We start from the raw sequence: 25,658 nt of genomic DNA, 5'->3' as shown, positions 1-25,658 counted from the left end.
GCGCAGAGCCCAGTACAGGGCTTGAACTCACGAACCGTGAGATCATGACCTGAGCTGAAATGAAGAGTCGGATGCTCAACCGACTGAGCCACCCAGGCACCCCTCAGTATATCCTTTGAGTACCAATTTGGTATTTCCTTTAAATTCTCAAAGCCCTTGTAGAATTGCTGGTAAGCTCTATTTCTCCCGGTTGTATTTTTTGCTGGGTTTCACTGTGGTATTGGTTAGACATCCTCCGAGGGAGCCATGTAGGCAGGTGTTGCAGGCCAGTAGATGACCAATTTTTACAAAGGAATAGAATCTGGGCTCACTGTTCTATCCTGAGGACGGATTACTTTTTTTCATCTGCATGGGCTGTCTGAGAATTTTTGCCTTCCGAGAGGCTGATTCCATTAAATCCACTCTGGTCTCGTAGTGCTTATTTCAGGGCATTCTGTCTTTTCAGAAAATGGACCCAAGTGGGGTTAAAGTGCTGGAAACAGCAGAGGACATCCAGGAGAGGCGGCAGCAGGTCCTCGACAGATACCACCGCTTCAAGGAGCTCTCAACCCTTAGGCGCCAGAAGCTTGAAGATTCTTACCGATTCCAGTTTTTCCAGAGAGATGCTGAGGAGCTGGAGAAATGGATTCAGGAGAAACTTCAGATTGCATCTGATGAGAATTATAAGGACCCAACCAACTTGCAGGTGCGTCTCATCTCCCTGAGATTCTTGCCAGAATTCAAGAGTTCATATGTTTTTGCCCCCAAATCACCCAAGGTCATTTAATTATGACCTTGAGAGGTTGGACAGCAAGAAGAATGTAGATCAGACATAAGTCAGGACTGACTCACTGTTCTGAAAAACCCTTGGTGTAGTAGGTATTATACTGTATACACTAAAGGCATTTGTGGAATCTGGTAGGTAGTTATCTTTTCTGGATGCTTCAAGCTGATGGTTCTCAAACCATTGCCTTGCAACCTTTGGTGATCCTTCACCATTTTTCAGGGAGGGTCTGGGTTGATCTCTTAGAATATGTGTTTTTAAGAAAGTTATACTAACAGTGTTGCTGGTGGAAATTTATAGTTAGGTATCTCTTTAAGCAACTCACTGGTAAGTCTTATCAAAAACAAGTCTTTAAAAATCATTGAATTGTTGCTTAATTTTGTGGCATAAGTCATGCCTCAGTGAAGTTGTTTTTTAAAAAAGGACAAAGCCTTATTGGTTTTGGTGAAAGACTTTTTTTTTTTTTTTTTTTTTTAATCAAGTGGAGAGCACGGTTCTCTTACTTTACCAGACTAGTCTAAGAAGAGAAAGTGTCATGTCATGAGTGAATGCAGAAGGATTATTATTCAAGGGCAAATCGTATGTGCTGAGAAAGTTGTTGATGTGGCTCTATATTTCTATATTTAATTTTTTTTAATGTTTATTTTTGAGGGAGACAGAGACAGAGCATGAGTGGGGGGAGGGGCAGAGAGAGAGGGAGACACAGAATCCAAAGCAGGCTCCAGGCTCCCAGCTGTCAGCACAGAACCTGATGCAGGCCTCGAACCCACAAACTGTGAGATCATGACCTGAGCCGAAGTTGGACGCTCAGTTGGGTACGGAGCCACCCAGGCACCCCTGGCTCTGTATTTCTAGAGGAGATTGGATGTTCACACAAGGACTAATTTCCTGGTAGACCGTAGAAGTAGGCAATGCAAAGTTGGTGGTCCTTGGTGGCCAAGCTTCCAGAAAGCCAGTACAGATGAGGTGAGAGTATTTGAGTAATTGAGCAGGTGAGGGGATGAGGGGAATGATGAGTGTCCATAATTAGAGGAAGTTGGATTCAGGAGGGGAGGAATAAGGGGGCCTGGGTTGGGGGCAGAATGGTGAATGCTGTGTGATTGCAGCTGTGGCTCACTTCATGGTCCACCAACAGGGCAAGCTTCAGAAGCATCAGGCCTTCGAAGCTGAAGTGCAGGCCAACTCGGGAGCCATTGTTAAACTGGATGAGACTGGAAACCTGATGATCTCAGAAGGGCATTTTGCGTCTGAAACCATAAGGGTGAGTAGGAGTAGTGCCTGGTACGGGTGGCCATCTGGTACTGGTAAGGGTGGCTGTCTGGTTGGCGGAAGAGTGTGGATTAAATGCCAGTTAGGGTTTCTAAAAAAGACTTTTCTAGCTTTTTAAAAGAATTTGTGAAGTCTCTGAAAGGAGTTACCCAAATCTTGCCTTTGTAATACGATGATTCAGTGTGAATACAAACAAGTATGTGTATGCTCAGTGGGGAAATAATTCTTTTTGTAGAACAAATTAGAATGCGATTATACTTTAGAGAAGATTACATAAATTAAACTTAAATTTACAGATGGTAATTAGATGGGAAGTTGGTGAATTTGGAGATCAAGACAGAAAGATCAGTAGGATTACTCACAGATGCTATAAAGTTCTCCATTGGCAAAACTCGATGTCTGGATCTTGGTTTGCTGAGATCTAGTGAGCAAGTTTTGAGTTTATGGTCCAGCTGTAAGCAGAGACTTGTGGCACCTGCTGGTGACCATGGTGATAGAGCCAACTTTGAAGCAGGTGTCCTCACGTTCTTTGATTTGACTTGTTTGGTACCAGTTCGCTGGAGCTGGGGCAACAATTGATCCTTCCCTGCTCTGCCATTTCCAATACCAGGGTATTAAAGGGAAAGCAAACCTCTTGAGGGTGAAGTACGCACGCTTAGTTCCTCAGAACCAGATGTTCTTAACTGTTTCTGACTTAACGTCATACCTGTCTGTGTGTGTTCTTTGTTATCCAAAGTCATGTTCCATGGAGGGACTGGCCTTTTCAGTCCTTACCAGTCGAGGCCGTCTTGAAGATTTAGATGAAAGCTACATCCAAAAGCCCGGCTAGAAGTGTCACATCCTCTGCTGCTTGTTTCCTGACCCCCTGTAGAGCCTCCGTTCCCCTGGGGTCTGGCCTAGTGGTTTTGTAATAGTAAATACTTAGTGTCTCTTTTGCACTGACATACTCTGCAGTCTCATATTGAAGACTTGCAGTTAGCTTATTATTAATAGTTAATCACTACTAGTAATGATTGTAAATAGGAAATAAGAGTAAATTCTAAATGCCATATGACCAGCTGTTTAATTATATTCGACTCATTTGGGTAATGTCGTCTGTGTTTCTGCCGTTAAGTACAAATGTCTTCCTGCTCATTTTCCCGCTGTTTTGTATACAGTCTTATGGTAAACGAAAGTGGCATGCCTTATTATTTCCTGGATAAAAGTTGTTTTCTCAGAGTGCGTGGCATTGCTCTGCAGCAGTATAACCAGGCTACAGATAGGGAACAGGAGAAATAGATCAAGTGTTTGACTTTATAGTAGCTAATCTGAAGAGGGAGGGACCCAAAGCTCACTTCATTCTGCTCTGTTAGTAAATACCCTCCTCCCTGTTTGGAGATCTTATTAAAGCAACATTTAAAAGTACTACTAGCTACTGTTTGTTGAGTAGCCATTTATGTGCAAACACTTTGCCATGGGACTTGACGTATGTAATCTCTGATCTTGACTAGAAGCTCCCTAGGTAGCCCTTATCCCCGCAATATGGAAGGGAAGAAACTGAAGCTCAGAGAAGTTTGAGTAACTTCTCCAAATCCCACAGCTAGTAGGCGACAGAATTGGAATTCCAATCTACGCCTTTCTTTGCTGACAACTATTTGCTTTATTTTTCGAAGCTATATTTCATTCCTGTTCGCTTTCCTTAATTTCTCTGCCAGCTGCCTCTGCCTCCTGCTGTTTTCTCATGCCCCTGTTGAGAAAGCCACCCGAGTCAGAACCAGGATTTCCTCTCCACCCTGTCAGCTTTCAGTGTTTCCCAAGTGCCCCTGCCTGCCTGCTCCCTCCTGTTCCCAAACTGCGGTGCGCTTGAGAATCTGGGCTCTCTAGCCTGCAGTGTTTACGAGGTCAGATGCACCAGGAACAGGAGGGCTGTTCCAGCCCTGGAGCGGGGCCTGTCCTAGTTCTTTACCTGAGAGCGTGAACATGAAACATGTGGGAGACTGACCATTGACTTAGGGGGTGAGGTTTTTTGGTGAGCCTTCGGTGGTCTTGTTTTTAATTTGAGCAAAGGGCTTTCATTTAATCTTTGCTGTCTTGTTCCCAGTTCCCATGGTGATCCTGGCTTGGTGCTTCATCTGGCCCCATAATTCAGTAACCTCATTTGGCAGGCAGGCTAACGTGGGGGCGGGGGTGGATGGTGAGGATTGCTTCTATGTCCTGGATAACCTGTCTGTCGCCGGTTTAGACTTTCACACCGTACCGGACGGCGTGGCGCCCCATAGTCACCGCCACCCACATTGGGTCCCACATCCGAGTAGGTGGAGTGTTGAGTTGCTGCTGCTTGCCTGTTCCTTCCCCTCTGCCTTGGAATGCCTTTCACTTCCTTCTCCTTGGCGGGGCTTCTTCGTAACCATTGGTGGTGGAAGTGAATTGTGTGTTTATTTCCCCTGCTGTTTTCTCCTTTTACATGAAACCCACACCCTTGTTTCTAAGAGAATCCACCCATGTTGGCTGCCCCTTGGCCTTCAAGTTTTTAGCTGCCTGGGAGGGGCATCTCAACAATGGGTGGATCCCAGATTTCTCTCCTGTGAGTGTCCACCCCCCTTGTGGTTTGTTTTCCTTGTGTCTGCCAGTGTTAACACGGAAATTCCCAGTATCTTGGGGGAGGCTTAGTCAATACATTAAGATTGGATTAGATACCAGAAAGCGTCCCCTCAGCTTGAACGCATGATCAATTCCCCCCCAGTTCTTGACACGTCCTTACTAGGACTTGCAGTGAGAACCCAAAGATGCTGGGAAGTGAATATGTTTGGGCCTGTGGCTACCACTTGGGTGAGGTTTGAAATGAACCTTACCTGAGATGTACCACAAACAGTCTTTTCACAGAAGTGCCAAAACCTTTTCTGCCAAGAATCCTTTTCATTGCTGATTATGTTTCAGGACCTCTTTTTTTGTGCGTGTTTTAAGTTTATTTATTTTGAGAGAGATAGCAAGCACATGTGTGTGCATGAGCGGGGGCAGGGCAGAGAAAGAATCCCAAGCAGGCTCTGCTCTGTCAGCACAGAGCCCGACATGGGGCTCAAACCCACGAACCATGAGATCATGACCTGAGCCAAGATCAAGACTCCGACGCTTAACCGACTGAACCAACCAGGCACCCCCTCCCCATCTTTTCTAATTTATATGAAAAGGTGTTCCTATTTATTTGTGCCTCATCATTGTTTCTTTGCATTCATGATGCCCATAAGACCTCTCGTTTTATTTTTTCCCTCTACCTCTGCAAATTCATAGTAACTCTTCAGTGATTTCTGTTATTTCTGTGTTAATTCCTCATCTCTCCTCCCCCACTAGTTTTCCGACCCAGGAATCTCACTTAATGATTTGATTACTAATAACAATTATAAATAACATAATTATCATTTATGCATTTCTGTATTATTTACATATATTATTTATATAATAGTTGATGATGATTAATAATTCCCCTGAAGTAAACTAGAATAAATCCACCTGTGAAAGGTCAGCTATTTTGTTAAGACCTACCGAACCACTGTGAAGTGGATGCTGTTTCCCGTTCTCAAACTTAGATTTCCTCTTCCTTCGGAGATGATCTTTGGGGTGGGGGGGGGATTATCTTTTAAAAGATGTATTCCAACCTCCGACTTGTGAGGTTTCTGACCTGCGGGAAGTCTGTGGAGGAGCCAGATCCCATAGGGATCTGGGGCTGATTTTTCTCACCCACAGACCCGTTTGATGGAGCTGCACCGCCAGTGGGAACTTCTCTTGGAGAAGATGCGGGAGAAGGGGGTGAAACTGCTGCAGGCGCAGAAGCTGGTGCAGTATTTGCGGGAGTGCGAGGACGTGATGGACTGGATCAATGACAAGGTACGTTTCCAGGAGGAAGGTTTGCTGAGTCAGCCTTAGCAAGAGCACGGGAGGAGTGTCTGTGTGCCCAGCTGAGGGCTGGAGTGAGCAGCGGAAGACGCTTGGTGGTGGGGTTGCCGCAGCCCCGGCTGCTCTCCACAGCGCGCGCCCTTCTGTAACTCTGAACCCGGAGGCTCAGCCTGACATGCCCTGAGCTCAACCACTTAACTGGAAGAGGAGCTCAGATCACAAAGGACACGGAAAACTGCATCCACAAAAGCTAACGTGGCCCAGCCCGGTGGGCCTCGCTCGTGATAAGTGGGAGCCATGGTTACCGAGTGTCAGTTGGTGACTCTGGCTCTGTTGGTTCCCGGGCAGGAAGCAATCGTGACTTCTGAGGAGCTGGGCCAGGACCTGGAGCACGTGGAGGTTTTACAGAAGAAATTTGAAGAGTTTCAAACAGATATGGCTGCCCATGAAGAAAGAGTTAATGAAGTGAACCAGTTTGCTGCCAAACTCATTCAGGTAGGTGGCAGAGCACCACGTGCTTCTTCCCCCATCATGATACTAATTGTCCGGTGTTCCCAGAAGAAAATTTCGGTGATCAGTTCCCTGAGTCCTGTGTGAGCACGGTTTGGAAAGCGTGTCTCAGAGTTTTGTTTAGATAAGGCAGCAATTCTGCTTACTCCTGAGTTAGAAGCTGCTTTCTAACTTGTGGCCATGGGCAGGAAGGGCCGAGTTCGTTTCATCTGTGTCCTCCACCCACTTTCGGGTAGGGCTCAGCGATGCTTTTACGGGGCTGCTGAAGCTGGGCGTCCAGGGCTGTCAGGTGAGGGTGTGGCGGTGAATGCTTCTCAGAGTTGGCAGGCGTCCACTGACACCTGACTGCTCTCTTCCTTTCCTTTTGATTTTGATGTGAAGTCCCAGGGCTCTCTTGGGAGCCTGGGGAACCTTGTAATGAATAGGCTCTCCACTGGTGGCTCTGAGCCATCGAGAGGGGACAGTGCAGCCTTTCCCCATTGCCTACGTGTGCATTCCCATGAGCTGCTTCTTTATCCCTGGCTTCTGCTACAGGCGCCAGAGTGCACACATAGTATTTATGACTTTATGTATATATATTCTTCTGTCTTAACGTTGCTGCGCTATGACCAATAGAAGCGGAAATCTCTCCTTAGCAATCTCTCCAGGGGCTTCAAGTAGTAGGAACTGGATTTTCTGCTTTCAGGGAGATTTGATTTGCAGGGTATAAATCTTAAATTTATGGATCTGCTTCAGGGCTGGTACTTGTTGCCTTTCTGGCCAGTGCCAAAGAAGAGCCAGCACTCCTCAGAAACACCTCATCCTTCCACAGCGAGAGATGTACTCTGCCCTACCCCCTGCCCCAGAATCTTGGGGCCTCCCAGGGTCGTGCTGACAAGAGCAGTCAGGCCAAGCCCAAGATCTCACAAATGGATCCCAGAACCCCAAAATGCTTCATTTATTACTTCACATTTTTGTCAAGACAAAAACCAAAATGTAGTTCATGGGGAAGGGTACTTTTAAAGAAATAGCTCCAGTCTGAAGTCGGGAACACACCCTGAAGACCGTGTGTATGGACAGGAATGCTCGGTAGGCTCCCGAGTGTCCGAGGTGACAGATTTTCCAGCACCAGGTGCATTGGACGTAGGTGCATCGATGAAGCTACCATAAAGTTGCAGTTAAGGTATGTGTTAACATGAAGGTTTTAGGTGTTGATGCCCGCAACCGCTTTATGGACTGTCCGCACTGCTCGGAGGGACAGAGAATGGCTCTCCCCTTTTTATACAAGAAGAAACGGAAGCTCATTTTGAACAAATTTCACTCCATTTCACACACAAGGCCAGTGTTTCTTCAGAAAGATGAAGGTTTGCTGAAGCAGACACTTGTCAGGAGCCCGGGGCTCAGGACCCAGGCCGGTCTGTGTTCTCCCTCGTGTAGGAGCAGCACCCTGAGGAGGAGACCATCAAGACCAAGCAGGATGAAGTAAACGCGGCCTGGCAGCGGCTGAAGGGACTGGCCCTTCAGCGACAGGGGAAGCTCTTTGGGGCGGCTGAGGTCCAGCGCTTTAACAGGTACCGAGCCAGAGAGGGCTGCTGGGCATGGGCGTATACCTGGGGGGCCTGGTGGATATGTGGCATGTGCCACATAGATGCTGGAGCTGCCTGGGCGGCACTCCCAGCCCTAGACAGTCGCCGTAAGCGGCTGCGCCGGTGCCTCCATTCCATAGGGATGTGGACGAGACCATCAGCTGGATTAAGGAGAAGGAGCAGTTAATGGCCTCTGACGATTTTGGCCGAGACCTGGCAAGCGTTCAGGCTCTGCTGCGGAAGCACGAGGGTTTGGAGAGAGACCTTGCTGCTTTGGAGGACAAGGTAGGTTTTGAAAGTAGCCGGTCCCACAGAGAAGTTAGCAAGGGGCACGAGCGCTGTCTGATGGAGGGTGTTTCCAGGTCAAAGCCCTGTGTGCCGAGGCCGACCGCCTGCAGCAGTCCCACCCTCTGAGCGCCGCGCAGATTCAAGTGAAGCGGGAGGAGCTCATTGCCAACTGGGAGCAGATCCGGACCCTGGCAGCCGAGAGACATGCCCGCCTCAATGACTCCTACAGGTAGGAAGAACTCCCTGGGGCTCAGCGACCCACGCCTTTGGACCCCTCTTAGAGAAGAGGGCAGGCGGGGTTAGGGATCACTTCTACCCACTGAGAGAGGGCTGCTGTACACCTGCCAGTTCCTGTGCAAAGAAAGTGCCAGTGACTTTCCTACCCGTGTTACATTTGGAGACTGGCAACTCTGTAGTGTGTGCGCGCGCGCACGCACACGTAGTATTTATGACTTTATGAATATCCTTCCGGCTTCTATCGCTGTGTTATGACCAATAGAAGTGGGAATCTCTTCTTAGTGATTGGAGCACCAGGGAAATATACCACTAAAATTGAGTAAATCAAGCATTGGGGCGTGAAAGAATGCTAATTACTAACCAGAGCTCAAACTTGGGAATGCCAAGGAGGTTGGAAATGAGGGACCAGATTGGGGAATTACAATGATGGACAGAACCCAAATTTCAAAGGATTGCTTTCAGCCTTCTCTCATTTTCCTTTATAGTCTAGATGGAAGAATCTTCTGTATCCCAGGATTAGGGTTTTCATGGTTTGTTAGGCCTCTGAGGACGTAGACTTCGAAGCTTTAGGAAGGCATTTTCCATCCTGGGCTCTCCACTGGGAACGTGGCACATCTAATGGCTCTTCTTGGATTTGCCTAGGCTTCAACGCTTCCTTGCTGACTTCCGCGACCTCACCAGCTGGGTGACTGAAATGAAAGCCCTCATCAATGCAGACGAGCTCGCCAATGATGTGGCCGGGGCTGAAGCCCTGCTCGACAGGCATCAGGAGCACAAGGTAGCATCTCCGACATCTTTCAGAAGGAAAGACATTTTAGCTTATAATGCATCGGTTGATCACTCTCATTTGTAGTCAGAGTGGCTGAAACTTTGTTCACAGCTGGCTCCCTCCATAGGATTATTGTTGATTTTGCCTTTGGAGCCTGGCTCTGCCGGCTTCTCATACATGGTGAAGAGGGTTAAATGTTGGGAAATTAACTGTGGTCTGTGAAAATGAAGGGCTGTGCCCTGGCAAGATAGAGTGCTGTAGTTTGCACAATAGTCATAACCATCTTAAACACTGTCTTCGTTTAAATGCTGAATTTCATATTTGGTGTAAGTTTCTTACTCTGTTTTTTTTCCCCAAAGTATATTCCACAGAAAACTAGTTTTATGAGATTTTGATAGGCTTTACCTTAAAAAGAAAGGTTTCTGGAGCGCCTGAGAGGCTCAGTCGGTTAAGTGTCTGACTCTTGGTTTCGGCTCAGGTCATGATCTTGAGGTTTGTGAGACTGAGGGTTTTGAGAAATCCGCCCATCCGGCACCGTGAGGGCAGAGAGACAGTGGAACAGAAGACAGGGCTCGGACCCTTAATCGTGTGGGAACATGGCAGGCTTGGACAGAGGTGGCCTGAAAAGCCAGTGGCAAAGAGGCTTCTCAGTAAACGGTGCCCTCATGGTTGGTAACCCCGACCGGTGTCAGGGAACCTGGCCTCATCATTGACCCTGCTGCTTGTTGGAGATGGGATGTTCTGATTTGTAACGATTTAAAATTCGACCACTCTGTTTTCTTTTATCAGTTGCCAGGCATAAATTATGCCTTTTTTCCCTTTAGGGTGAAATCGATGCTCACGAGGACAGCTTTAAGTCCGCAGATGAGTCTGGACAGGCCCTGCTCACTGCTGGGCATTATGCCTCGGATGAAGTGCGGGAGAAGGTAACAGAGGAGAGGTTCTTTGAGAGTCTCCGAAAGCTGGTATCCACCCATGAGCATCCAGGCTGCATTCACCATGGTGTGCGAGAAAGCTGACGTAGAACTTGTGCCAGGAAGTTCAAGGGCAGTTTCTTAAGAGACCGAAGAAGAAGACCTATTTGTAGTATCGTGATTGATTAGAGAAAGAAAGTTCCATTTATTTGGGATGTTTATGGTACATTTTCTACCTGAAGGGGACCTAGCAGGGAGTTGAGCCAATAAGAAAGAGATGAATTTCAAATTATACATATAAGCGTATATAATTTCAAAGTTTCACAACATCTGAGTGTAAAGATACCTGAGGAACATTAAGATGATGATGCTGTTTTAATACTGCGTAGACTAAAAAGAGTCTTTGAAATCAAAGACACTTTATTGTCAACTTTGGAGCTTAAAAATAAGCTCTAGGGCATTCCTGAATTTACCAGTTTTATGGGAAGACGCACCGAGTTGGCATTTCTCAGCTGAGAGTCCTTCCTCCATTTTTACTGCCTGCCTTTGGATAGATGCCCTTTCTCTTCTACCTAACATTTACCTACCATTTTGATCTTAAGTCACCTGTGATAACGTGGCAGTAAATTAATTCTAGATCAACTCGCTTGCCTCCTATGTAGCCTAAACTGCTCAGGATTTGTGTGGTTTCCCGTGAGCCGGCTGCCACAAGTGAATGCAATTCGTCCCCTTTTGCAAACCAGAGGAGAGGCCGGAAGATTAGCACGAGGCTTAGAAATTCCAGGGCAGCCTTTCTGTTGGCCTGGTGGGGGAGGGGGCCACGGCAGGACCCACCCTCCCTCACGGCTTCTGTGTCCCCTCCTCCCTGCAGCTGGGCGTCCTGGCGGAGGAGCGGGCTGCCCTGCTGGAGCTGTGGGAGCTGCGCCGGCAGCAGTACGAGCAGTGCATGGACCTGCAGCTCTTCTACCGCGACACGGAGCAGGTGGACAACTGGATGAGCAAGCAGGAGGTACCGCGTCGTCTCCGTCCGCCGCGCTGCCTGGGGGGGGGCTGACTTGTGCCCATGTTGCCGTTGTGAGTCGGGTGACGAGGCCGTGACGAAGAGCGCCCAGCGGCTGTGCCGGCCTTGCTCCCACTGCTGGGGTTGGCTGACCCTCGGGACCGGCCCCAGGTTTGGACAGGAGTCTGCTGCTGTGGAATTGTCTTTTGCCGAAGAGGGCTTTTTTTTTTTTTTTTTGGGTCTGGGACTTAGCACTCACACTATTGGTGAATTTATGTTGAGTGAATCTAAAAGGATGTCAGACTTTGTGGAAGAGAGCTGAGAAGTTTTATGGCTATAGCATCTCCTTCCTTCCTTTTCGTATTTTGGCCAGCATATCCTTTGCTTTCTAGCCTTAGTTGATGAAAGGGCTAGGGTGTCACCCTGAGTGCTTTTGTTCTCTTTCACAAGGCCTTCCTGTTGAACGAAGACCTGGGAGACTCCTTGGATAGTGTGGAAGCGCTCCTCAAGAAGCACGAGGACTTCGAGAAGTCCCTCAGCGCCCAGGAGGAAAAGATTACAGTAAGACTCTCTCTTCTCGTTCCTTCTGGTGGTCCTCAGAGTCAGCCCAGCATCCGTTCTCCTCAAGGGTTTCTGCGCAGATGCAGCGGAGGATCTGTGTGAGAGGCGCTCCTGTAGGGGCTTCAGATCTCACGGTGGCGGCTCACGGTCCGGTGGGAGGCCTGCCTCCGCTCATGGGATGGGATCTTTCCCTGATGCGTAAACTTCCACATTGAGATTTACCTTTCACTAAAAGTACTTGGAGCTCAGGGCGCCTGGCTGGCTCAGTCGGGGTGCGTGTGACTCTTGATCTCAGGGTTGTGAACTCGAGCCCCACGTTGGGTGTCGAGACTGCTTAAAAATAAAAGCTTGAGAAAAATAAATAAAAGTGGTTGGAGCTCACGTAAGAGGTATTTTTCCCCTTGCAAACAGGCTGCTAACCCGTTCTGAACCCCCGTCCAGTCACATCAGATGTGTCATGACATCAGCTGCAGTGAACGTCCTGAAAGGAGCTAGCATAACATTGTCGTATCTGACTAATAACGTCAACCAGAAACTCAGAAGTTGAGGGGTAAATGTTGTCACAGCAAACCTTAGACCTGTGTTTCGGTTTAGAGCATTTTGTGACCTGTACGGTAGTTACTTTGCTCCTGCGGCCGAGCTGTGTGCTCGCGTGCTTTTGCTGGTGAAGAGCCCTTTACTCTTCCCTTCCAGGCACTGGATGAATTTGCAACCAAGCTGATTCAGAACAACCACTACGCAATGGAGGACGTGGCCACCCGCCGAGATGCGGTACGTTCCGTTCTCCCCGCGCCGTCCCCACTCTCCTGTCCGTGTAACCTCTGGAGCTGGAAGAAGTCTCTGGAGAGCAGGAACGGGAGAGTCATGAGGCCCCTTGTCTTCCAGCTGCTGAGCCGCCGCAATGCCCTGCACGAGAGAGCCATGTGTCGCCGGGCCCAGCTGGCAGACTCCTTCCACTTGCAGCAGTTTTTCCGCGACTCTGATGAGCTCAAGAGCTGGGTCAACGAGAAGATGAAAACCGCCACAGATGAAGCTTATAAAGTAATGTTCTGCCAGCATTGCGCTGTAGCATTTGGCTAGGAAGCTAAATGTAGCTCTCAAAGATAAATTGAGGCTAAAGAAAGAAATCAGGAGCTCTGAAAATCACACGATTTAACATAAGCTTATCGTTCTCTGCACCCTGCCCCCTGCCAGGAAAGAGAAGCAGGAAGGTAATACAGAGTAGTTTGACATACTCGGGTTCCAGGTAGAACCCCCTTCTTCCTTTTTTGGCAGGACCCATCCAACCTACAAGGAAAAGTACAGAAGCACCAGGCTTTTGAGGCTGAGCTCTCTGCCAACCAGAGCCGCATTGACGCCCTGGAGAAAGCGGGGCAAAAGCTGATTGATGTCAACCACTATGCCAAGGATGAAGTAGCAGCTCGTATGAATGAGGTCATCAGTTTGTGGAAGAAATTGCTGGAAGCCACTGAACTGAAAGGTAAGAGAAGGAGCCTCCCCGGATAGTGTGAGGGCCGCTGGGGAGTTAGGTGTCCCTTCCTGGTGACGTGTTGTAGGGACACAAACCACATAGGTCGGGTGAGCTGGGCAGCCTCGGGCCTGCGCGCTCCTCTCCCGTGTAGCAGTTCCTTGCTTGCGATCCTGATGCTTTGCTAATGTGATAAATGTGGTTGACGTGCTGGGTAGTGGGGGAGCCTGAGTGAGAGGGAGTGATGTGGTCACCTGCCCTTAACTGGTCCTTGTCGCCGAACATCGGAGTTCGGCTGAGAGCCAAGGGCTTTTAATAATTCTTGAAAGCTTTTCTCTCATGGGGGTTAGGATGCTTTTTAAAGGATTTCTGGGGGTACCTGGGTGGCTCAGTCAGTTACGTGTTTCGGCTTAGGTCGTGATCTCATGGATCTCGGGATTCTCCCTCCCCCTCCCCTCTCTCTGTGCACTTCTCCAGTGTACGCCCGAGCCAAGTGCATTCTTCTCTCTCTCTCATGATAAATATTTAAAATAGACAAATAAAATAAAGGACTTCCAAGTCTGCGTTTTGTTTTTACCTTTGTGGTGGGGGTGAAGCAGTGACTGGAACCCTGACCCTTAGCTCCTCACTAAGTACCGTTGTCAGTGAGCAGCACTGGCGGGGGACAGTATTAACAGGTGGACAATCATGCCTGCTCCTTTGACTAGGGATAAAGCTTCGCGAGGCCAACCAGCAGCAACAGTTCAACCGCAACGTCGAAGATATTGAGCTGTGGCTGTATGAGGTGGAAGGTCATCTGGCTTCGGACGATTATGGCAAAGACCTTACCAACGTCCAGAACCTCCAGAAGAAGCATGCCCTGCTGGAGGCTGACGTGGCTGCTCACCAGGTAGTGGGACCCGGGGGCTGCTGCCTGGGCCGCTGGTGGTGGTGAAGCTGGAGAAACGGCAGGCGATTTCTAGGCCCTGCTGTTTTTCTGAGGGATAAAAGGTGTTGATTTTCTTAGGTGACCCTGTGTATTCCCTCTTGTTCTCAAATCAAACTCCTCCCTCAGAGTTTCCTGGGAGCCCAAGATGAGGGAAAGAGAAGGCAGAAAGATTACTCTCCAGGCTGGGAAGACACCTGTGTTGGTTTTTCTTCATATGTGACCGAGTCACAGTTGAAGTTAAGAGTCAGACCAGAGCATGCTGGTGCAAGCTTTCACGACTCTGTCCCTTCCTGTTTCCAGGATCGAATCGATGGCATCACCATTCAGGCCCGCCAGTTCCAGGATGCTGGCCATTTTGATGCTGAAAACATCAAAAAGAAGCAGGAAGCCCTCGTGGCTCGCTATGAGGCACTCAAAGAACCCATGATTGCCCGAAAGCAGAAGCTGGCGGATTCTCTGCGTTTGCAGCAACTGTTCCGTGACGTTGAGGATGAGGAGACGTGGATTCGGGAGAAAGAACCCATTGCCGCGTCCACCAACAGAGGTCAGTCTGGCTCCCTGAGGTAAGATTCAAGTTTGAGAAAGGGCCCTACCCTCATAGCGTAAAGGAGGTGCATATCAGAGCAAGGAGGGTCAAGTTTAAGGTAAACTTGGAACCCCAGTGGAATCTTAAAGAGCGACAGGGCTGACTTTTCTCTCGATGGCTTGGATGACCAGGGAGCGGTCTCTGCTTTCAGGCAAAGATTTGATTGGAGTCCAAAATCTGCTGAAGAAACACCAAGCCCTCCAAGCAGAAATTGCTGGGCATGAACCCCGCATCAAGGCAGTGACTCAGAAGGGGAACGCCATGGTGGAAGAAGGTAAGCGGTTATCACCCAGGGAGTGGCTTTGCTTTTGGTCTTTGTTTGCTCCTCGGTTAAGTGCATGGACTTGAGTCAGACTGGGCTTGTGGGGTTGAGGACCATCCCCGGTCTCTCACTATATGACCTTGACTAGACCCTGCCCTCTCGATCCGAATGTCTTACCTGTGAGATGCGGGTAATAGTTGCGAGGAGCGAGTGAGATCATGTGGGACGGAGTGTGGAACAGCCTGGCACGTGTCTCAGTGACTGAGGACTGGGGGGGCTACTGTTGTTAGTTAGGTCTTTACAGTCATATCACTGGTGCCAGCTTGGGATACCTGCTTCGTAGGGTCCAGATAGAGATCTGGATGGCTGGAGGCTTGAGGATGCACAAGTTGGACAAATTACTTAGAAGTCCGGGACCCAAGCCTCTCCTAAAACTGGGGGTTACGAAGGGGCCTGGCTTGCCACAGTGATGTAGCGGAGGTGCCGTGGACACCCGGAGGACCTTTTTCTCCGGCGTCATGTCGGCCTCCTTTGCGTGGTCTTCCTTTCCCCTGCCTGCCTTCCAGGCCATTTTGCTGCGGAAGATGTGAAAGCCAAGCTCAGCGAACTGAATCAGAAGTGGGAGTCACTCAAGTCCAAGGCCTCCCAGCGGCGGCAGGACCTGGAAGACTCTCTGCAGGCCCAGCAGTACTTTGCCGATGCCAACGAGGCCGAGTCCTGGATGCGGGAGAAGGAGCCCATCGTGGGCAGCACCGACTACGGGAAGGATGAGGACTCAGCCGAGGTGACCGCGTGTGGGGAGTCTGCCGGGGCTCGGGCTGGGGCCCGTGGGGAAGGTGACCAGTGTGTGGGAGGTGCAGCGTCTGCATCGTTGGCTCTTTAGTGTGTTTTAAAGTATTTTGTACTTTCCACTATGGAAACTTGCCAAAGGAGAGAGGGGACCTCCCGTCCCTACCTTCCACTGCGAGCGTTTTGCCATTCTTGTTTGTCTGGCTCTCCACACGCATGTACACACGTACATACACAGGCGTATCTTTTTGCCAGCAGTGGGTGTTTTTGAGCGAAACTCTTAGATTTTATCCGTAGAGGTCTAGGTGCGGCCCCAGCACCTACCTCTTTTCTTGCCAGTCTTCACAAAACCCAGAAGAGTCGAATGGTGACATGTGCTATACAGGATTCCCCCAGAAGATGGGGGTGGGGACAGCTGAAGAGTTTTGGAAGGGGTGGTGGTGGTAGATGATGCTAAAGCACTACGTGTAGCGAGGGAGGGGAGCGTCCTCAAGGAAGGCAGGCTTCGGTTTGTTGGTAGTGTTTGTTTCTTAAGGTGGGTGGGGGAGCCACCAAGTGCACCATACCGTGCTTTATCGACCTTGTATTTTTCCAGGACCGCATGGTCATGCAGGGGCAGGGAGAAAAGATAATACTACAAGTCCCAATTTATATTTTCTCCAAATATGATGTTTATTAGAAATGGGGAGGGAAAGTATGGAGCAGGAGGTGATCAAATCCCCGTGTAAATGAACCAGCTATCCGGGGAGGATGGTAGGTCGGTGAGGCAGCAAGGACGGGGCGCCCTGGTTCCTTGTGCATGGTCACAGTGTGTGATTTTGGTTTCAGGCTCTACTGAAGAAACATGAAGCTCTGATGTCGGATCTCAGTGCCTACGGCAGCAGCATTCAGGCTCTGCGGGACCAGGCTCAGTCATGCCGGGTGAGCCGGGCTTTTGTGTCAGCAGTTAGCGGTTGCCTGGGGTGGTGGGGAGTCGGGGGGGGGGGGGGGGCGCGCGCAGGAAATTGAAGGGCCTGGGCACTTCCGGCAGATGTGTCAGTCGTAGGTCACATTCTTGTGACCTCACTGCTAAGTCCTGTGACACAAAGATGCGTAAACAGTTTAAAATGAGTAAAGATTTCCAACAGCTTAAGTTCTGGGGTCGGTCAGATTTTACTGATAGCTTCAGAGAAGAGCTCTCAAATATGCATGTGGTAAATTTGGTATGGCCATTGAAGTTGGAGTCTGTTGTGGACTCCGGTGACACGCCACAGACAGCCTTTAACCGTGTGTGCCCTTCCTTTGGATTTTTAGCAACAAGTGGCCCCCATGGATGATGAGACCGGGAAGGAGCTGGTCTTGGCTCTCTACGACTATCAGGAGAAGAGCCCTCGGGAGGTCACCATGAAGAAAGGGGATATTCTCACCTTACTCAACAGCACCAACAAGGCAAGGCATCGAAAGTGGTTGTGCGTTTCCTTCCACGAGTACTACCGGTTTTGCTCAGCTGCGTGTCTGTGAGTCGTCGTGTCTAAAATATGGCTGGGTTAGAATTCGAGGAGACCAGAGCCTCCCAGTCGGTCTCCCCCTTGATACCGCTTCACCCCGTGTGTGATCCCGAGGGTTAATCTGTCCATCTTCCTGAATGCCCGAAAGCAGCTGTCTCGAGAATGGCTTGGCTTCAAGATTGAACACCTTGAGGTGAAATTCCCTCTCTTTAGAGCCACATCTTTTCAGGACCTTTTAAGAACTGTTGGTTCTTAATCTAGACTCTGTGGCTACAGCAGATAGTTGAAGAGCACTGTGGCATTACCCCATAGGCTCTGTCTGCTCAAATGTTTTGATGTTTCCTGGTTCATCAGCCTTCTTCCCTTGACCTGTGCTGGTTTGACAGTGGCTTTGAAGTGCAGTGCCTGGTGCTCCATGTATCATCTGATAATTCCCACAAGGTCTTAGTTAAGGCTAGAGAAATGTCCACAGCCATTGTTAAGGACCCTTACTCCTGCACCCCCAGTTTACCCTAATCGTGAGAGTTTGAGAAAAACAAACCAAAAAAAACCCGGTGATTTGTATTTTTCTGCAGACGCTAAACCGACCTTCTGGTCTGACTCTGCTTTACCCAGCAGCATTATCCAGGGGAACTTGCTATGACGGTGGACATTTTGTGTGTGTGCTGGCTCTGCGGTAGCTGTTGGTGCAAGTGGTTATTACTCTAACTTATTTAAATGGACGTAGTCACGTGTGGCTAGTGGCTGCAGCGTCAGTGCCATTCTGGCGTGTCTAACAGGAGGGTGTCCTTTCTGTTGGGTGTCACTGCGGCTTCCCTGGGGACCCACTCCATGCTCGGCAGGTCACAAAGGACCGGCAGGTCCGTCCTTGTGCGGAGTGACTTTGCCGCGGTCACAGGATCCTCTTCCCACGCTTAGAGCCGTCGTGTTCACGTGCGCGCACACAGGCTTCCTTGGCTCCTCCCTTTCTCGGGAGTTTGCTTTCAGTTCTCCGTCTGTTTCCTTAGGACTGGTGGAAGGTGGAGGTGAATGACCGCCAGGGCTTCGTGCCGGCTGCATACGTGAAGAAGCTGGACCCCGCGCAGTCAGCCTCCCGCGAGAACCTGCTGGAGGAGCAGGGCAGCATAGCCGTGCGCCAGGAGCAGATTGACCACCAGTAAGGGCCACGCTGGCGACCACAGAGGTCCCGGGGTCACTTGGGGCTTAGTTCACACCCCACACAGGCCGAGCTTTAGGTGGCGTCTGGAGGCTCTGGAGCGGCCATTCTGGTGCCCGCATGTACCCGGGACACCTTCTACCCACTGTCCCCAAGTCACTTTTAACCTCCAGTGTCCTATTTGGACCTCAAACCATTGACCGATACCTTTATTTTCCTTGGTTTTGTTTCTTTCCTGGCTTTTGTAAGAGTCTTTTCCTAAACAGCATTTTCTAAACATTACTCTCTTAACCTTTGTCCTCCAGTTGGGGATATGCTCTGGATTGGTTTTTAGAGGTTCCGCACCCCTACAACTCTGTGCCTTTTAAAAGGCTGTTGAGAGAGCGGCTCTCTCTCGTGCTTTGTGCTTGGAGGTGGAGGTTATCTTTTATAAAATGTCCCGTCCTGTCTTCTAGCTAAGCCCCCATACTGACCTGTGTCCCTCCCGTATGGCATGTCTCGCTCAGCTGATGACCTTAAGGTTTCGGACACTTGAAAAATATCCAGAAGCTATGTCTTGCTAGAGTTTAGGACAACAGAATTTTGGGGACCCTGGCGATCCCTGAAAAGATCAGTTATTTGTCTACTTCCAGACCTTTTCTGTTACTATGGAGACAAGAGAGCAGTTTGGGCCTGGATCATAACTGTGGGAGCAAAGCAGCAGGCCCCATACGTGACTGGAGGAGCCTATGAAGCTCTCAGTCCAGGTCTTTCTCATGCTAGTCCTGTGTCCCCCTGGCCTTGCTCTGTGACATGACTGGTGTTGCCAGGACAGGAAAGTTGTCTGCCTTAAACACAGCAGATTTTTCAGGAAAATGAAGGTGAACTAACCCCTCTAATTTACTTTGCCGGCTTTTTCTTTACTGATGTCCTTCGTGGCCTGGCTTGCTTCTGAGAGCTTTTGACGGACGCCTCAGTTGCCCCTACTTGAAGCATCCTGGCACGAGTCGGAGCTGCCGCTGTCCTTTCCCGTGGATTAATCCCACTAACTCGTGCATGCTTTTGCTGTGCCCCCGTGCAGGACGCGCATAACTAAGGAGGCCGGCAGTGTGTCTCTGCGTATGAAGCAGGTGCAGGAACTGTGAGTAGGCGGGCGGCCTTGCCGAGCGCCCGTGCCCGTTCTCCCTCTGCCGCTTCTTTCCGAGGCACTCGTTCATCCAGAAAGACGAGGTGGGGGGGACTGTGAGGCCTTGCAGCAGCTGCGCTCCTAGGAAAGAGGTTTTGGTGCCGCTGTGCCCCGTCGGTGGCCGCTTGCCTCCCCGGGCCCCTTCTGTGTGCAGCTGTGTGCTCAGAGTGGTGTCGGTTCTCCGACACCCTGATGGCTTGGGTGGTGGAGCGGCCACTATCGGCAGCGAGCCCAAAGGCCGGTGCCGGAGTGTTCCCTACTAGGAACGAAACGCCTCCCTTTAAAGTGCTCTGATTCTCGGTAGCTCATTGCTTTTTTCTTTCACTTTGAGAAGCTTAGATTTGATGGTGATGGTAGCTTTTCTTTAAGCTTTACCTTAGTCTTACTAAGTTTGTCATTTGCACGTCTCCGAAGGTAGTGAGCAGTTCAGCCCTTTGTGTTTTAGCTCGCAAGAGTTCGAGCATTCTTTGATTCTGAAGAAGTCTTCCACCTGTCGACGTGGTACAGATACTCTGTACTCGACCTAATTTTCCTTCTGAAGTTGGCAAAACTTTCCAAGAAATAGAGATACCGCTTTAGAAATTGCCTGCTGTTCGGAGAGGCTGACGTCCCGCGTGAGGCTGTTTTAAAGTTCGGTGTGCCTTTGCCCGCCGCCAGGGGCTGCTCAGAGAGTCAGAGCGGAGCGGGAGCCCTGCATACGCTGTGCTCAGCACACTCATCTCGTCTCTCAGCTCTGCTCGCATGACCCCTGTGTTACCGTGCTACACACTGGGTCCCAGTCATTTGTGGTCGTGACGTTGGCCCCGGGATGAGTGTGCCGGGCTGTCCGAGCCACCCAGGTGTGAACAGCGTGGCGCTCATCCCTGAGGCTGTGGTGTGGGGCCCCGGGGGCTTCATCCTCATCCGCGTTCTGCTGCCTTGTCCCCTGGGCACCGTCATTACCAACTCATGGCCTCGGACCCTCATCTCGGAGACACCCGGTGACTTGCCCTCAGGTTAGTCTCCACGGGAAGCTGACTGCCTGCCTTGCCCCCTCTTGTCACCCTGTCCGATGACCCAGGTACCGCTCTCTGCTGGAGCTGGGTGAGAAGCGCAAGGGCATGCTGGAGAAGAGCTGTAAGCGGTTCATGCTGTTCCGCGAGGCGAACGAGCTGCAGCAGTGGATCAACGAGAAGGAGGCGGCTCTGACCAGCGAGGAGGTGGGCGCCGACTTGGAGCAGGTCGAGGTGCTGCAGAAGAAGTTTGACGACTTCCAGAAGGTACGGGAGGTCTTGCAGCTGAGCTGAAAAATCGGAGACTCGGTTCTCTGCGTCTGTGACTGTAGTTTCCTGGAACCGGCGTGGCACAGGTTGTGCCCTGCCAGCTGTGTGTAGCCCTCTGGAAAAACTTGAAACTGTTTCAGTCTAGTTTCAAGGGAACACGTGCGGTTTTTTCTACTTTTTCTAAGAATGTCTTGGGACGTAAAATACCAAAACGTGTAGAAGTGTTTTTTTTTTTTAATTTCTTTTTTTAACATTTATTTATTATTGAGAGACAGAGAGACACAGAGCATGAGCAGGGGAGGGGCAGAGAGAGGGGGAGACACAGAATCCGAAGCAGGCTCCAGGCTCTGAGCTGTCAGCACAGAGCCCGACACGGGGCTCGAACCCACAAACTGTGAGATCATGACCTGAGCCGAAGCCGGACGCTCAACCGACTGAGCCACCCAGGCGCCCTCTAGAAATATTTTTTTAATTGGCATAAAATTCTCACACAGCATACAGTTGACCGTTTTGAAGTGTGCAGTTCCGAAGCATATAGCACGTCGTGGTGCTAGACGACTGTTACCTTCTCTACTTCAGAAGGACACTGTCTACCCATCGGAGCGTCCTTCCCCGTGACCCCCAGCCCGTAGCAGCAAGCAGTCTGCTTTTTGTCCCTGGATTTACATGCTCTGGACGTTTCGTATAAGTGGAATCCTACGTTATATGACTTTTTGCAACTAACTGCTTTCACTGAGCGTAATGTTTTTCCAGATTCATTTTTGTATCGCGTATCAACATTCTAGGACTTTCTAGGGCTGAATAGAATTCCATCGTTGTGCATAAACTGCATTTTGTGTGTCTACTCCTCAGTGTAAGAGTTGTAGAACCAGATCATGTGGGTTGAGGGGCTTTTTCTCCCACAGGAGCTGACATCAGAATTTCATCGTATTTAACTTTTTTTTTTTTTTTTTTTAACATTTTTAAATTTTCTTGAGAGACATAGCGTGAGCAGGGGAGGGGCAGAGAGAGAGGAAGACCTAGAATCCGAAGCAGGCTCTGGGCCCTGAGCTGTCAGCACAGAGCCTGATGTGGGGCTCAAACCCATAGACAGGAGATTGTAACCTGAGCTGAAGTCAGATGCTCAACCGACTGAGCCACCCAGGCGCCCCTCATCACATTTTAAAAACACATCCCCTCGGGGCCCCTGGGTGGCTCAGTCGGCTAAGTGTCCGACTGTTGCTTTCAGCTCAGGTCATGATCTCAGGCTTCATGAAATTGAGCCGTGAGTCAGGCTCTGCACTGACAGCGCGGAGACTGCTTGGCATTCTCTTTCTCCTTCTCCCTCGGCCGGTTGCCTGCTTGCAGGCATGCACACGTGCCGTCTCCCAAATAAATAATTTCTATAAAAAAAAAAAAAAACTAAAACACATTCCTCTCCTCCAAAGGAGGATAAAAGATGGGGACTCCTGGGTGGCTCAGTCAGTTAAGTATCCGACTGTTTGTTTCGGCTCAGGCCACGATCTCATGATTTCGTGGGTTCGAGCCCTGCATAAGGGATCGTCAGCATGGACCCCGCTTGGGATTCTTTCTCTCTCTCTCTCCCTCCGTCCCTCCCCCACTGGCATTGTCTCTGTCTCTCAAAATAAATAAATAAACTTAAAAAAAAAAAAAAGTAAAAGCAGAGTTCCATTCAGACAGAATAATGGTTTATGAACTACAATTAATGTAGCAAATTTGAGACCAACCGTTCCCAACGCCCTATTATTTTCTGGCTTCCTTCATAGTGACCGTCAGGATTTCTGATTTGGGTGACTGCCCAAGTAATAGAAAAACTAGCTCATAGGATACCCGTTAACCAGAAATTTGTAGGTTCGACCCATAGCTTATGAACATTTTTTGCCCGCCTTCTCTTTTGAATTACTCGTGGAGTCTTAGTTATTGTGGTTTTGGCTTTAAAGGATCTGAAGGCCAATGAGTCCCGGCTGAAGGACATTAACAAGGTGGCTGAAGACCTGGAGTCGGAAGGTCTGATGGCAGAGGAGGTGCAGGCGGCACAGCAACAGGCGAGTGTCCGGGCTGGCGCGGAGGCCGTGCTCCTGGCAGGAAGCAGTTTGCTTCTGGTCCCTTCCTAGCACGACCCTCGATCCGTAATGCCCCCCAGCACAGAGGTGGAGCCAGGGCGTGGTTGGGTCCCCTCTGCCATCCTAAACCAATGTGTTTCCCTTCACATAGTGGGGAAAATAGCTCCTGTCTTCTCCACATGCCCATTTAATGTCGTGAAGGTTGTTTACTGTTTATGTAGCCCTTAACAGTAAAGTCACCCCTTCCAGAGGAAAAGTTTTTAAATACAGACACTTGGTCTGTTAGACTCTTAAGAAGTGCCTGTGGCCTTTGTGTGTCTTTTTATAATTTTCTCCTCGTGTCCGGGTCTGACAGGTGTGTGTGCACCGTGACAGTGAAAGTTATTTCCTTCTCCCCTTGTAGGAGGTGTATGGCGCGATGCCCAGGGTGAGTCTGTGTGGAACGTGATCGTGATGGGGATGAGGTCCCGGGAAGAATATAATCCTGAGCCGCTTAAGGATTTCTGTCCCTGAACCTCAGAGATGCCTTTTGTTTATAAAACTCTGTGGGAAGGGAATAGCAGAAATCGGTTTCTGTTTCCGTTCTCCAAGAGATAAAAATGATTTTTCTGTTTAGTTTTCTAAAACTTTTTCACAACAGTTCAGGTTGGTTTATTAGCCTTTTTCAAAGGGAATCCTATGACCAGGACACAGAAAAGTTGGTGGATTTCTTATTAAATTTCCTCATTCTCTTCATTTCTGTTCACTCCATAAACGACTAGAATTTTCCTCTCCTCTTTGTTGACTTCGTTTCCCTTAAGCGGCCTTGTGGAGTGCTATGAGCCAGCAATAAGTCAGGGATCCCAGAGGGAATCCCACCCTGGCTAATCGCTCTGGGGACCCCCGCCTCAGGCAGCACAGGGTGGGGTGTGTCGTTTCCTGCTGCCCTGTACGGCTGTCTAACTCTGCTTCCTCCACTGAATAGGATGAAACGGATTCAAAGACAGCCTCCCCATGGAAGGTGAGAACCCCTTTGCAAATGATCATTTCCTAAGGTTTTCAGGAACAGAGCTACTTTCTGTGTTTTTCCGGGGGGTCTGTTTCTGAGTATTTAGGGAGTCTTTGGTCATTTCTGGACTTGTTTGGGGTGGTTTCTTTTTGATCCTCTCCTTATACTCTTTGACTCTGTCAGGTCTTAAAATGTGATCTTTGGGGCTCCTGGGTGTCTCAGTTGGTTAAGTGTTTAACTCTGGCTCAGGTCATGATCTTGTGGCTCATGATTCCAAGCCCCACATCAGGCTCTGTGCTGACAGTGCAATGCCTGGGGCCTGCTTCAGACTCTGTCTCCCTCTCCCTCTGCCCCTTCCCGGCTCATGCGCACGTGCTCACACGCACTGTCTTGCTCTCTCTCACTCTCTCTCACTCTCTCTCTCAAAAATAACATTAAAAAAAATTTTTTTTTAATGTGATCCTTAACCTAGAGGAGCAAAGTGTTCCATGGAAAAGCTCAGTACAATGGCATTTATGACCCATGTTGCTGCCAGAAAAAACTTTGCAGAGGTGACCCCGTGTAGTTAGGTGTGGCCCCACCCACAGGATTGCAGTCCCCAAGGCCAGAACAGGAACAAGGACATTACCTCTGCCTAGCCACTTTCCCTGGTGGTCTACGAAATGCTTCTTGGAAGATACCAGGTGCTGCAGACAGATGTAAAAGGAGGAACAAAAAGACATACCAACCACAGTAGACATCATTCCCAACAGATGCAGGGAGGGTGCTTGACTAGGGTCTCTTGCTTCTGGCCCCCTGGCCCTGATCATTCTGCTCATTGAAGAGGCTCCATATTCCGGGGAGAGTACCTTTTCCCCTTGATTCAGCTTTCTCCCCTTTTCTCAGCCTTAATTGTTCTTCTGTACAATATATGATCAGTGGTGATGTGACGGGGCAACACCCTTACCTGTCTAACCCTTGGCAGAGTTTCCTGGTAACAGGTATTTTTTGCAGAAGTGTATTTCAGATGGCTTTATAAGCGTCAATGCCACCTCAAAAATTTAAAATTAACCAGAAAATCCTTCCATTTCTGAAAATGATTGGAGACACAAAGGCGTCCTCTGAACCCTGTACGCGCCCACACTGGTTGGAAGTGTCATGTGGGTGTGTCCCAGGAACACCCAAGGAGCCTGACTAACCTGCATCCCAGTCTGGCCTGTCCTCTTCCCAACATACTTGAAGGTTACAGGCGTTGTAATGGGGGGTTTCTTTCAGACAAAAGTAAGTGGGCTCTGAGATCCCAAGGGGCATCTGATTTCTACATTGATGAGAAGATAGTTAATTCACTGTTTTGTTCTGTTTAAATCTGGTAAGGCTGTTGCCCTTTGTTCAGAGGGGACACTGTTAAAAAGAACAGCAGCCCAGTAGCCAAGAAGAGATATGAAGTTCTTGGTGTATTTACTCAGTCTCATTTGCCAGCATTTGTTAAATTGGGTGTTTTCTGGACTCTTCTGTAGCATGAACAGGAAGAAGACACGAATACTTAGTCTTTGAGCTCTTTTTTCTGTCCAGCCAGCTGGTGTTTTATTTCTTTTTAAGGTTTTATTTTTAAGTAATCTCTACTCCCAACATGGGGCTCGAACTCATAGTCCTGAGTTCCAAGCTCCACTGATGGAGCCTGCCAGGCACCCCCTCCCCCCACCCCCACCCCCACCCCCAACGCCAGCCCGCTGTTTTAATGGTGGTTGTCACCACTCACCGTCTTAACTCTTCAGCAAG

General features: G+C 49.5%; 1 protein-coding gene across 10 annotated transcripts in view; it reads left to right on the top strand.

The window, feature by feature from the left end:
- The window catches only part of SPTAN1 (spectrin alpha, non-erythrocytic 1), a 61,468-nt gene that overhangs the window by 11,013 nt on the left and 24,797 nt on the right, over positions 1 to 25,658 (top strand). For 7 of the 10 annotated variants that reach the window (XM_027035297.2, XM_027035296.2, XM_027035300.2 and 4 more), the window contains exons 2-27: positions 446 to 685; positions 1,899 to 2,024; positions 5,753 to 5,893; positions 6,251 to 6,397; positions 7,829 to 7,962; positions 8,118 to 8,262; positions 8,340 to 8,494; positions 9,145 to 9,280; positions 10,096 to 10,197; positions 11,057 to 11,194; positions 11,636 to 11,746; positions 12,440 to 12,517; positions 12,632 to 12,787; positions 13,022 to 13,226; positions 13,922 to 14,103; positions 14,443 to 14,686; positions 14,880 to 15,002; positions 15,557 to 15,774; positions 16,608 to 16,700; positions 17,073 to 17,207; positions 18,274 to 18,422; positions 19,483 to 19,542; positions 20,648 to 20,846; positions 22,790 to 22,894; positions 23,316 to 23,339; positions 23,877 to 23,912. In XM_027035297.2, the coding sequence (XP_026891098.1) occupies positions 449 to 685; positions 1,899 to 2,024; positions 5,753 to 5,893; positions 6,251 to 6,397; positions 7,829 to 7,962; positions 8,118 to 8,262; positions 8,340 to 8,494; positions 9,145 to 9,280; positions 10,096 to 10,197; positions 11,057 to 11,194; positions 11,636 to 11,746; positions 12,440 to 12,517; positions 12,632 to 12,787; positions 13,022 to 13,226; positions 13,922 to 14,103; positions 14,443 to 14,686; positions 14,880 to 15,002; positions 15,557 to 15,774; positions 16,608 to 16,700; positions 17,073 to 17,207; positions 18,274 to 18,422; positions 19,483 to 19,542; positions 20,648 to 20,846; positions 22,790 to 22,894; positions 23,316 to 23,339; positions 23,877 to 23,912 (3,579 nt within the window). In that variant the 5' untranslated portion in view covers positions 446 to 448. The remainder of the gene's footprint in view (positions 1 to 445; positions 686 to 1,898; positions 2,025 to 5,752; positions 5,894 to 6,250; positions 6,398 to 7,828; positions 7,963 to 8,117; positions 8,263 to 8,339; positions 8,495 to 9,144; positions 9,281 to 10,095; positions 10,198 to 11,056; positions 11,195 to 11,635; positions 11,747 to 12,439; positions 12,518 to 12,631; positions 12,788 to 13,021; positions 13,227 to 13,921; positions 14,104 to 14,442; positions 14,687 to 14,879; positions 15,003 to 15,556; positions 15,775 to 16,607; positions 16,701 to 17,072; positions 17,208 to 18,273; positions 18,423 to 19,482; positions 19,543 to 20,647; positions 20,847 to 22,789; positions 22,895 to 23,315; positions 23,340 to 23,876; positions 23,913 to 25,658) is intronic. The other 3 variants (XM_027035303.2, XM_027035302.2, XM_027035298.2) reach the window with 1 other exon arrangement.

Source organism: Acinonyx jubatus, chromosome D4, assembly GCF_027475565.1.
Source record: "Acinonyx jubatus isolate Ajub_Pintada_27869175 chromosome D4, VMU_Ajub_asm_v1.0, whole genome shotgun sequence".
Taxonomy (NCBI): domain Eukaryota; kingdom Metazoa; phylum Chordata; class Mammalia; order Carnivora; family Felidae; genus Acinonyx; species Acinonyx jubatus.
Note: the sequence above shows the minus strand (reverse complement) of the source record. Positions and strands in the feature narration are given on the sequence as shown.